Consider the following 12187-nt stretch of genomic DNA (forward strand, 5'->3'; position numbering starts at 1 on the left):
AATACGGTTCGTGTTTCGCGCCCATTTTTTTCCAGTTCATGTTTTTGTCCACTTGGGTAATGAATTCAGAGCCTTCCTCCCCAGTACTTGGCGTTCTTTAGACGCCTGACAATTTTTGCCAGTCGAGAATAGAATGTCGGCCGTTCCGTTTTCTTTGGACTTCGTGGGAAATTGATACTTTGTTTTAGAGGGAATTCTTAATGTTTCTTCTCATCGATACCAATTTTCTTGAAACGCCTGTCGATCTAAACTTGTTCATAGTGAAACACGAAAAAAGTTCGCAATTACAGGAAGAGAATTCAGCAGCATGTTTACGAGTGGTGTAGAACAAAATATTGTGATTAGCAGCGATCTGGAGTTCGTGTCGATTGATTTGAGAGGCGATGTTGTGACTAAACCCAGCAAGGAAATGAGACAAGCAATGACTACTGCGGCCTAAGTTGGTAACGATGGTCACTGTGGTTGATTTCTTTGGTAGACGTATTCATATTGTTTTATTTTTCGCTTTGATTCTCGAATGTCTACATCGGCTATCAGTTAAAATGCTGTGAGCAGTCCATGTTTGGGAACTTAGAAAAACAAGTAAAAACTCCAGTTTTATTTAGCCAGGACTAAGGTCCGTTTCACCTTGAGGGAATGAGCCTTTTCCAGGGCTTTCAGGGAACAAGAACACATAGCAATAAAATTATTTGGAACAAGTGATCAAAAGGAAAATAAAGCTTGGAACAAGAAAACAAAGGGAAAATAAAGTTCGGAACAGGGAAACAAAAGCTGTAGCTGTTGTGTTTCGTATATTTTAGGAAACAGGGATGACAAAAATTGACAAAATACACTCAGAGAAAAAGGGAACACAAAGGAAACTTTTTGGGGAACAAGGGAACATGGACTCCCCCCCCCCCCCCCCGGGACAGAAACATTAGCATAGTCCTCTTCTAAATCCTTCAAACAGTTTTCCAAATTCAATTCTTCAGTTCCTGCTACAATGTAATCCACGAGGAGGAGGTACAAGAGATTTGAGCGAGAAAGGCGAGCATGCAATTTTCTCGTGCAGGTTTTGTTCCTCGAGAACTGTTCGACTGGAAGTCTTACGGGAATCAATTACTGAGGGAGGGGAGCGGGTTATAATTCCCATTGCCCAGCCTATGTTTTCCCAAATTATTCCAAATCCCAGTTCCAGTGATTTCTGTTTGAAATTCCCAGTCCTAGTGACCCAAATCCCATTTTTCCAGTGAAAGTTTCTCCAAATCCCAGTTCCCATTTTACGCCTCTGGCCAAACAATAAACGATTAATTGGCCTAAATATAAGGTTGAATATGGCACGCATTGCTTGCGGGAGCAACGCTACAAATCTATTGTCTACTGACTGAGAAAAACAACAGGCATAGCTCTAAGGGTGGTTTATATATTTCACAATTAAGTCTTGGCTTACAAAATGTGACCTCTAAGGTGTAACATGTTCATTGCATGCAGATGTAATCAGATGCTTAATCACACAGCAGTTTCCATTTTTACTTACAAATGTTTTAGCTTTTTAAACAAAACATTAAACGGTTTTTCGTAAGACGAAATTAAAAGATATATTTTCAACGAACATTTATTTAATTGTTCCCGCCATTCATGTTGTATTTTAGTGGGTAGTCAAGCTTTTTCTCCAGGCACGTTATGTACGCTCTCTCGGTAGACTTGTGTTTTGGCTCGTGGACCCACTTTACTCTCAAGTCCTTCCCGCCATTTCTTCTAAAATTTCTTTTTATGAATCCATCTATTCGCTGGTCACCGTATTTATGTTCCTGAATCCTCTCGTGGATATCTTTGGACTGCCCCAAGTAGAGGTATGTGATGGCCCGTGTTCGTGGTCGCTTTACGCCAATCACATAAATCCCTGCCACGTGAGGTATTGTGGAGGTGTCCGTATAGTATTGCCAATTCTTATGAATCAATTCATCACAAACGGAGTTTGCCATCTGTTGACAAAGAAAAAGAGATAAATTTTTGTTTTTCTTCTTTTGCGACCTTGCTTGTCAACAAGGACAAAATGTTAATCGATTTTGTCCCTTGGAAAGAAAATTACATGTAAATTGAGATAAATCTGGTCACGAAAGCTGCGCGAACTACGAGAAAAATTTCGCCCTCGCAATTTATTTGACCCGAGCGTCACGCTCATAATAGTTTCAGGTTTTTGTAGGCAAGTTCAGGCAAGTTTAGGCGAGCAGAGGCAAGTTTATACTCTCGTATGAGATTTGGCGACCGGAGCTTAAAAAACTCGCAAAAATTATCTCCTAATGAGTTTAAAAAAATATTTGTTTCGTAACTATTTGGGTTTTGTATCGGGACTGAGAAACACTATCCTAAATAGTGTCTAAATAAAGTCACCGCTTCACTCGTAAACGGGTAGGGAAAGGGCAGGGGAAGGGAAAGAAAAAAAAGAGAAGAAGGAGGCACAGGGGGGGGGAAAGGGGGGGGTCACTCGTGTCAGCGGTCAACATGCAGCAGACACAGCTTTCCAGGTTATTCAGTATGAATCCGAGCAAAGAAGTTTGTACCCACCTTAAGTAAATTTTCTGGCGTCCTTACTAGGCAATCGAAGCAAGGGTATCAGTCTATAAAGAGGGAAAACAATGTACGTCAGGTACGTTTCAGAAGCAAATCGCTCGTACGCCGGCAGTTGGAGAAAAGTTATAGAACTGAGTCACGCATAGCACATTGCAGCAATGATGAAAGACCTTTTCTCTTTTGCAAATATATTACAATTATGAAAACATTCTGTGAAGGCACTCTAATGTAAGAATAAACTCTCCGATGTTACTCTGACACCGAATTATTTCATCAACAAACCGAATTCACGACTTGGTGAGCACTGTATTAGCCTGCGTTGCAGACGAACAAAACCCCTTATAAGTCGCTCGCGACACGCGACTGTACCCACTGGTATATATTGGGTTGCAAAACTGATTGTGAATTGGCCATGTCGGTAGAAACAGGGTATTGTACTGAAAATATGAAGGATAAAGTCGAATCAAGAATGTAACTTACCTCTATCGCTGTTTCACTGATCTTTCTGACTGTTTTCTGATTTGAATTTCGCGCTTCGTCTGGCTTCCGAGTTGATATAGACCCCATGTTGTCAAGTCTATTTGAGTTCATCTCGACATTCTGACCAATAACAAAACCTCATTTAAAGATTCTAAAATCTGATTGGTCGATCAGATAAGGGTAATTTCCCTTCGGCTATAAACTGCTTAATCTGCGCATTTTTGGTTGTTGTTTTCGTTTATATGATGCAACAGATGCTTTGATAAAATTCTTTTAATACAAAAGAAGGGACTTTTCCCCCGGAAACTGAAAGTGCTAGGTAAGCAAATATTTTAGAAATGACACAGTTTCCCTAATATATAGATTGTTTTCGAATAAAATAGTTCATGTTTGCGCGCCGTGAATTTTAAAAATCCCTCCTTTTTGCATTATTTTTCTCTCCATTCTCGTCCCCATTACTCCTCTCAAGGTCTATGCTGCGCCTGCCAATTTTTGCCAATCGGGGAGGCAATCTGGGGATATAGGATGTCACGAATATCAGCCCGTCTTTGCTTTGGACTTGGAGGGAAGTTGAGACATTGTTCGAGGGGGAATTCTCCGTGTTTCTTCTCCTCGATATCGGCTTTCTTCAACAGCCATCGATCTAAACTTCTTCAGAGTGGAAAACAAGAAAAATTCGCAATCATACGAAGACACCTCAGCAGCATGTATACGAGTGGAGTACAAGATTTTGATGAGAAGCGATCTGGAGTCCGTGTGATCGATTTGAGAAGTGACACTGTGACTAAACCTAGCAAGGAAATGAGACAAGCAATGGCTGCTGCCGAAGTGGGCGATGATGTTTATGGAGATGACCCAACAGTGAATGGTACGTTAGAAATTATTTCAACGTGTTGGAACATTCTATTTTCCATCCGCACCCCCGTCCATACAAGGGAGAGGGAGGGGGGCAGGGGGGAGGTTCTAATAAAAAATGGACTGCCCCATTATACAGAATATCATCATGGTTTATGTTTCGTATGTTTCTTTTGTGGCACATATGTGCATTTTTGTTCAAAATAGACTTATTGTAGACCAGTTGCTGTAGACTCATGAAATCCAAGCCCAATCCAATAAAACAATTGCTTGTGAATTGCTGATTGGTCAGTAGTATACCCCAACTTCTTGTGATTTTGTACTGTGTCTTAATCCATTCTTGTAACTGATGTTTTTACCAGGTCTAAGTAAAGTACATGTTATGTTATGATTTGGCCTGGGGGGGGGGGGGGGTACTTAACATAATCCCCTGTTTAAGACAGAATGCTAATTTTTTATACCCATCTAAGACATATACAAGTACATCACTGGCTTTGTTGTAATCAGAAATTTAGCTTAGCATGAATGCCAAAATCAACAGAAGTCGCCAATAAGCAAGAATTTGTAACAATTTTGTTTTTGATTAATTACATGCATGTTTGTATAAATTTACACCTCTGCAGGCATATAAGCCTATCTGTTTCCTGTTTAAGACAAAAGGGGTAAAATAGATACCCTATGGGGCTGCACATCCCTGTTAAAACCTTATAAGGGAGTGCCCTCCCATCCCCAGATGATTTGAACATGGAACATGATGGATTGGAACACATGGAACATGATAGATTGTGGCAGGAAATGAGTGACTAAATACAGGAATCATTCTGAACTATATAGCAAGTGTACAGTTATTTACCCTTGAGAGGAATGCTTAAGCTGTCTTGACTGTTCTTTGCCTGGGGCTCAACTTGTGCACATCGGTAAAAGCAACTTGTCTGTAATAGTAAGGTCCATTCCACAAGGTGAAAATGGCGTGTACTGAAAACTGATTCTTGATGAAGTTCAGTTAACTAGAGTACGCGTGTATGTTAGTTTTATAAAGGCGATAAGTGACCTCTTAAATTATGACAGAAGTGAAGAATGGACATTTAAATTTGAAATTACCGGTATTTTGGACTTTCAGCCAGTGTTAAATAATATTAGAATCCTGTTTATTGTTTTTTTTACCAGCATTACAGGTTAAAGCAGCAGAACTAACTGGTAAAGATGCTGCTCTTTTTGTACCTAGTGGAACAATGGGGAATTTGGTATCAGGTATATGTTATATCACATTAAAAGTTTTTGTTTTATTAATTGATGTGGTACGTGGGACAAACTTATTAATTATTTCTATGAAAAAATTTAGAATTTTATCTTATTTTTTCTTAACATGTATGACAAAGTAGGATAAATTTAATCTTTTCTGTATTGATTTGAAAATTTCAATTTTTTCTTTTTCTTTTTATTGTTGTTATTACTAGGTGTTACTAGGTGTATAATACTTTATTTTGTACTGCAGTTATTATTTCAGTTATTATTTTAGTATAATTATGGTGATGCAAGAGCCACCTCATGCAATCGTCATTCACTTAAACCATTATCATTATTGTCATCACCATTATAATGGTAATTGAAGTTGAAGCAAGTCGAAGCTGGTAATTATCAGTAAGAGTTTGATGCTATTATTATTAAAAGATATATACAAATAATAGACAAGATCAGAGTGGTAACTTTTATTTCATCTATTTAATAGTGATGGCACACTGCCCTGGTAGAGGAGATGAGATTCTTGTTGGTGACTTGGCACATATTATTATATGGGAGCAGGGTGGGGTTGCCCAACTGGCTGGTGTACACACAAGGCAAGTGCGCACCAACATTGACGGGACTCTAGACTTGTTAGAAATAGAAAACAAAGTCCGCTCACATGGAGATGCCCATCTGCCAACAAGCCGCTTGATATGCATTGAACAGACTCATAATGGGACAGGAGGCAGAGTGTTGCCATTGGAATACTTAAGGAAGGTATGGTGGTTAAAATTCTTTCTTTTTTATTTTTTGTCCCTCTACTAATTCACTCAACTGTGCAGCTCTTTTGGAGTCAGACTTTTGTATTGATTTTTTTTTGTTTCAATTTATCATGAAATATGGAAATCGGTATGTTTGAGTGAATTACAAATATATTAAATTAAAAGTACCTGGACTGAGAAGAATCCAATTCAGTGTCAAAATTGGATAAGTAATATTTTGAAATTGGCCAATCTTGTAGCACAAAGCAGATTTGAAGTCCCAGGGGGACTCCCATATAAAAGAGGCAGGGATGGTCGTCGAAAATGTTGAAAAGAACTCCTAAAAGAGACTAATCTGGGCATGGCTCAATCTTTTTTGATCCCTAAAAGATGCCAAAATATTTAAAAAAAAAAAAAATTTATATTTGAATATTTTTTTGTATGCAACCCTAAACAGTTGACAATAAAAAAAAGCGACAGAAATACACAACGTTTCAATGTCATCCTGACATCATTTTCAAGTGACAAGTAAGATAACGGTTCAACAGTGTTATATGTGCGGTTAGAGGTGTGATGTTTCATTTACATACCGTTATTTGTTTTAAAGAAATAGTTTCACGCGGATAGAATCCGATTGCGTGTTCAGGCTAGGAGAATCAGTCAGAAATGAGTATGTATAGGTAGCTCAACAAACTTCACTTTGGATGCCCAGTGAACTAATGCAATCAATTGAATGTAAATATCATTAAAAAAATTAATAGATTTGCAGAGTTCAAATATTTCCTTAATTTACAGAGAATCAGTCAGAAATGAGTAGGTAGGTACATGTATTACAACAAACTTCACTTTGTTTTCAGGTTAAAGAGCTTGCCACCAAACATGGACTCAAGGTGCACATGGATGGAGCACGACTTTTCAATGCAGCTACGGCTCTTGGCGTTCCTGTTGCACAGGTCACCCAACATGTCGATTCAATCACTTTCTGTCTTTCAAAGGTAATAATTGGTACTGGACTGATTATAATAATTATTTACTCATAATTAACTATTAATTAGTTTTAGCAACTAATGTTATTGCAACAACCAATATTTTCTCCCTGTTGATTGATTTGATATTTTAATAACAAGACTGGTTTTAATCAATGTCTTGGGGGAGTGGGGAGGGGGTTCAACTTCAGTGGCCTAAAGGTTTGTGCAAATGGGTTCCAGACTGAGAGGTCTTGATATGGATTTTATCTAGAGGTCGGACCATATGACAGTGTCTTTGGGGAACTGCCTTTCTCCACCCAGATTAAGCTTCCCATCCACATTAAGTAGCAAATTACTCCAAACCATTTCATGCCATGTAGAATCTTGAGTTAATTAGCGCCAACACTTGGCATGTGGCTTCTTCAAGACTTAACACATTGGTGTTTGTTACCGGTAAATATAGATCCCATATTTACAACATAGAGTAGTTTACAGCAAAAAACGAAAGATTTTTTCTGTGTACTAGCTCTTTCGTGACGAGTAAACTGTCATTTTCTTGTAGGGTCTTGGTGCACCTGTTGGTTCTATAATTGCAGGAGAGAAAGATTTTATCTTCAGGTAAATGGTTTCTTCAAGGATGATATTTCTCCCTTTTCCTTTTTCTTTTCTTTTTTTCTTATCTCATGTTAGCTGCTTGTTTGGCAACAAACATGATTCTCCCTCTGACTCGTCCCCAGTCGTCTTTGAGTCCGTCTTGAGTCGACTGCTGAACACGGAGGGAATCATCATCCTTCGCGTCTTGCAATTTTCGCATAAGAGACGACTGGGGACGAGTCAGATTCTCCCTGTTGCAGACATTAACTAAAGGCAAAAGTCACAAGAAGGGCTGCTGATATCAATATATTAAAAAAATTCTGTTGGTTAAATAAAATGGCTGTTCCAGTCTCAAAAGTCAATCTGAACCCCTTCCAAAACAGTATAATTTATGATAAGTTCAAAGTGATGTGTACTTGGGTAGTCCTGATAACAACATGGAGAGAGATGCATTTGTCAATTTTAAATCCCTTGACTAGCTCAGAAAAATATGTTTTTTAAGTGGTTTAGCATTATAGCCAATCCTTGGCAAATCAAGACACTTGTAAACAGTGCTGTACGGAATGAAAGAATGAATAAGCCGACCGGCTAGCTCAGTTGGTAGAGCGGGACTACAGTGGGGAGGTCTCGGGTTCGAGTCCCAGACCGGACCAACACTCAGGGTCTTAAAATATGAGGAAATTGCTGCCTTGCAATAACATCCAAATGGTAGAATCTAGTCTTCGGATAAGGACGATAAACCGTAACCGTCTCCTGCACCAGTGTTTGGTCAGCAGGGGACGTAAAAGAACCCACACACTCATCGTAAAGTAGGGAGGAGTTCCCGGTGTTGTGGTCTGGTCTTTGCCCCTTGTACTGTGCTTACTGTGAAATGTCGGAGATATTAGCTGTATAAGCTACTCTTAAAATCTGAGGGTAAAAAAAAAAGATGATGATGATGAGTGAGTAGAAGAAGAATATTGTAAAAATCCAAACTATTACAGAAACCCTGGTGCCTTGAATGCCAGGTGGCCAAAAGAGGCCTAAGAGTGAGTTAGTAAATTATACCACAATACAGTAGAAGTATTTTTAGGAAAATAGCCACTTTTCTTTTTTTTTTCTTTTTTTGACAGAATAAAATAATGAACTCACCATTTTGAATATATATAAATAAATAACTTTAATTAAGCGTCAGAGTATATAGCACTGTTGTGCTAATTGTACACACTGTAAAAACGCAAACAGGTATTGTGAATAGAGCAGAAATTTGTTAAAAAAAAAACAGCTGTAGAAGGCTGACCAATTGGTTATTTACAAAGTTAAGCATGGAGGAGTTGAATTTAGGACTACCAAACACAAATCCATCTAGTGGCAGGGAGGAGGAATTGAACCCAGGACCTCCAGATAATACAATTCCAGCAACCTGTGCTTGCCTGCTCTCTGTCTCCTTTTTCTTTCCTATTTTTAAATGTAGAATTTTGAAAATTTAGAGCGGTTTTCACTTGACTATCAAAAGACGCGTTTACTTTGGATTTGTATTTCTACGCGTAGTGATTGGTTTAAAAATACTAGCGCCACTTTCTCAGCCAATCACAAGCAGAACCAAAACCAATCATGACTTTTTCGCACACGTTTTCCCGCACTTCGTGCCAGCTACATGTTTTTGCTGCGAGTTTTGATTAGTTCACTGGATCTGACTCGTCCCCAGTCGTCTCTTATGCGAAAATTGCAAGACGCGAAGGATGATGGGAAGGAGGAAAGACTCAACTCAACTCGACTCAAGACGGACTCAAAAGACGACTGGGGACGAGTCAGTCACTGGATTGTCTGTGTCCTTTGTGATTGGCCAGAGTGATAATTTTGGTTTTGATTTTACGACACTCAATCAAAAATTGCTCTTTTATAATTTACAATTGACAAAGTATGATTTATATGAATGTCTAAGAAATGTTCTATTTCAAACAGGTGTTGGCGGCACAGAAAAGTTCTTGGTGGTGGTATGCGACAAGCTGGTGTATTAGCTGCTGCGGGGACTTATGCATTAGACAACATAGCACCCAAACTTCAATTGGACCATGAGAATGCACAGATTATGGCAAAAGGTCAGTGTTACTTTATGTTTATATTTTATTCAACTTTAACCATCTGTCACAAGCATCAGTCCATCTAAAAAAAGGATACTTGCCAAAGCAAACACAATGACTTACATAATGTTGTCTAGTATCATAGGTTGCTTGATTGATAGGCCTGCAATGTGTGGAAAGAGCTACAGCTACATAGCCCTCTGCATGGTAGCATGGTGGCCTAGTGGTTAGTGTACTAGACTCCGCATTAAATTGATCTGGGTTCTAGTCCTGGCTAGGGTCACTGGGTTGTGTTCTTGGGCAAGACTCTTAACTCTCACAGACAGGTGCCTATTGCCACAAGGGCACCACCATTAAAATCTTTCACAAGCATTCATCATCACCATTTTAATAATATCACAATATATGTGGTTTTGCTCAACAGGAATTCACGACATGAAAGATCTTGGCTTGGATGTAGATCTGAAAAGTGTCGAAACCAACCTGGTGTACTTCAATGTCAATCATCCCACAGTCTCAGCCAATGAGCTTGTTAAACGAATGCTTGACGTCACAGACAGTGAGCCACTAGAAACAAGAGTGGCAGTGAGAATTCTAACAGTTGGAAAAAATCGAATCAGACTTGTTCTTCACCATCAAGTGTCCGAGGATGATGTTCATGAGACGTTGAAAAAGATCAAATATATTTTAACATCTTGAAGTCATATTATAACTTGACTTTGTAAATTAAGGCGATGTTACACGGGACAACTTGCAACAAAGATTTTTTGCGCAACAATGTTGCGCGAAAAATCGAACACCATGCAATATGGTACCGGGACGATTTTTTGCGCAGCATTTTACTCGGCAACACGTTTCGAGGTTTTGAACCAAAGTCAAAAACTTGCAACGCAAGATGAAGAATGTTCCGAAAGTTAGCTCGTGCAACAACAAGGTCGGCGTTGATTTTTTTTTGCGCAACACCTTCCAAATTCTGTTAGACGTTGCGTGGACGCGCGTTCTTGCGCTGTTGAAATGTTGCGAGTCGACGTTGCGCTGAAAATGGTCTCGTGTAACATGCATGTTGCCAAATACATTTTGTGAGATGTAGTTGCGCGAAAAGTTGACTCGTGTAACATACCGCTAAAGGTTAACGCGGTGTTGTGCGAAAAATCGTTGTTGCAAGTTGTCCCGTGAAAACAACGAATAGGCAAAGTTTGACAAAAATCTCAGTGTACATTAAATTATACAAACTGTTATACAGAGGAAGGCTAGGGAATGTGCTGTCAGCGTGAAATGGGCGAATTCTATTTTTAAAATGAATGTTTACCATGTAGGGGGAATTTTTACAAATTTTCTTTTTAAACAATTGTCTGTAAAATTTGCAATGTTTGTTTATTTATTTACAGTGTCCACAATTAGCAAAGCAGTGCTAAATCAACTGGCACTTAATAAAGGTTTTTTCATTGTTACACTTTGGTGTAACAAAAATCTGATAATCAGCGATCTCTCTTTTGCCTTTCTTCTTGTGCGCGGTTGAGCTTTTTTTAAAAAGCTCAGCCGAGTATAAAAGGGGGCTAGGTCACGGTATTTAAGAAAATTCTATCATTTTCGTAAATTAAGAGCTCTAAAATTTAAATTGACAGAGAAAAAGATTTTTATTGGCAAAAATCATGGCCACATAGCAAACAAGGATTATTTTTGAGCAAATGACACTGTGTAAATGACACTGTCACACAAACTGAGATAAATGTGAAAAATGTCGGGCCGACGTTTTTCAAGTTTACCCGAACGGAATCCGTTTAAATCTTCTCGAATTTTTCCCATCGATGCCCCTTTTTGGCCTTTCTGTGTTTCTTTTGAATTCTTCTACAGTTTTAGCCGTTGTTGCGATATTTCAGTTAATTCTATGAACTTACAGTTGGTCGGTGCCGAAATTACCTAAAATTGCGTCACATAGCCCCTTTAAATACCTAGACTGTTCACAGCCCTCTATTTTTTCGTATTTTTTCGATCGATGAGCGCAGGGAAAGAACGGCAGGAGAATTCACTCCCTTTTTTGCCTTAAAAAATAGAGAGGCTGTATGGACAGTCTATAAAATACTCGGCTGGTAACATGTGTTGTTTTTTTTTTCTCGCGTTCCCAGGGTTCTCTCTCTCCTTAAACAAGTCCAACGGTCGCTTTGAGCATTCTCTAACAACATGAAATACAAATTAAGTCCTTCAAAATACAGGAGCTTTTAATCGGAAAAGTTATATCTTATAATCCCATGGGCTTGTATTCAGGAGAGCGTATTTTTGGAAAGATTTTTGGATCTCCGTTTGCTGATTCTCCTGCATTGCAGGCACTGGAATAAATAGCTTCAATGACATCATGTTGCCCCTTCTTTCTGGCCAATAAGAAACCGTCATTTTAAGATTGGCCCATCCTTAAAGGGTTAATTTCCTATCTCTGTAAAATTTTTATTAATAGCTATAAACAGAGTTAAGGGATATTCCCTTTTATATAAACTGCTGAATTTGTGCATTTTTGTTATGCGAATTTCAGATGTTTTGATAAAATTATTTTGAGACAAAAGAAGGGACTTTTCCCGCAGAAACTGCAAAGGCTGGCTTGTGAAATGATACAACTTCTCTAATATATAGCTACGGTAGTTTGTTTTTGAATAAAACAGTTCTTGTTTCGCGCTTTTTTTTTTCTAATTCTTGA

At 38.6% G+C, this 12187-nt stretch overlaps 1 protein-coding gene and 1 long non-coding RNA gene across 2 annotated transcripts; one reads left to right on the forward strand and one right to left on the reverse strand.

Annotated features, from left to right (window-relative positions):
* The first annotated feature begins 398 nt into the window (after positions 1–398).
* On the forward strand, positions 399–10976 carry LOC144631549 (uncharacterized). Its single transcript, XM_078489995.1, has 8 exons — positions 399–439; positions 3503–3901; positions 5056–5139; positions 5618–5889; positions 6731–6868; positions 7404–7459; positions 9380–9516; positions 9923–10976. The coding sequence occupies exons 2-8, from the start codon at positions 3559–3561 to the stop codon at positions 10195–10197; spliced, it is 1305 nt and encodes a 434-aa protein (XP_078346121.1). The 5' UTR covers positions 399–439; positions 3503–3558; the 3' UTR covers positions 10198–10976.
* On the reverse strand, positions 1441–3562 carry LOC144631562 (uncharacterized). Its single transcript, XR_013566766.1, has 3 exons — positions 3034–3562; positions 2548–2600; positions 1441–1964 (listed from the first exon to the last, which is right to left on the reverse strand). It is a non-coding gene; the product is annotated as an uncharacterized LOC144631562 (long non-coding RNA).
* Positions 10977–12187: the final 1211 nt, after the last annotated feature.

The sequence above is a fragment of the Oculina patagonica genome, chromosome 12 (assembly GCF_052425735.1).
Source record: "Oculina patagonica isolate OP01 chromosome 12, crgOcupat, whole genome shotgun sequence".
In the NCBI taxonomy this organism is placed as follows: Eukaryota; Metazoa; Cnidaria; class Anthozoa; order Scleractinia; family Oculinidae; genus Oculina; species Oculina patagonica.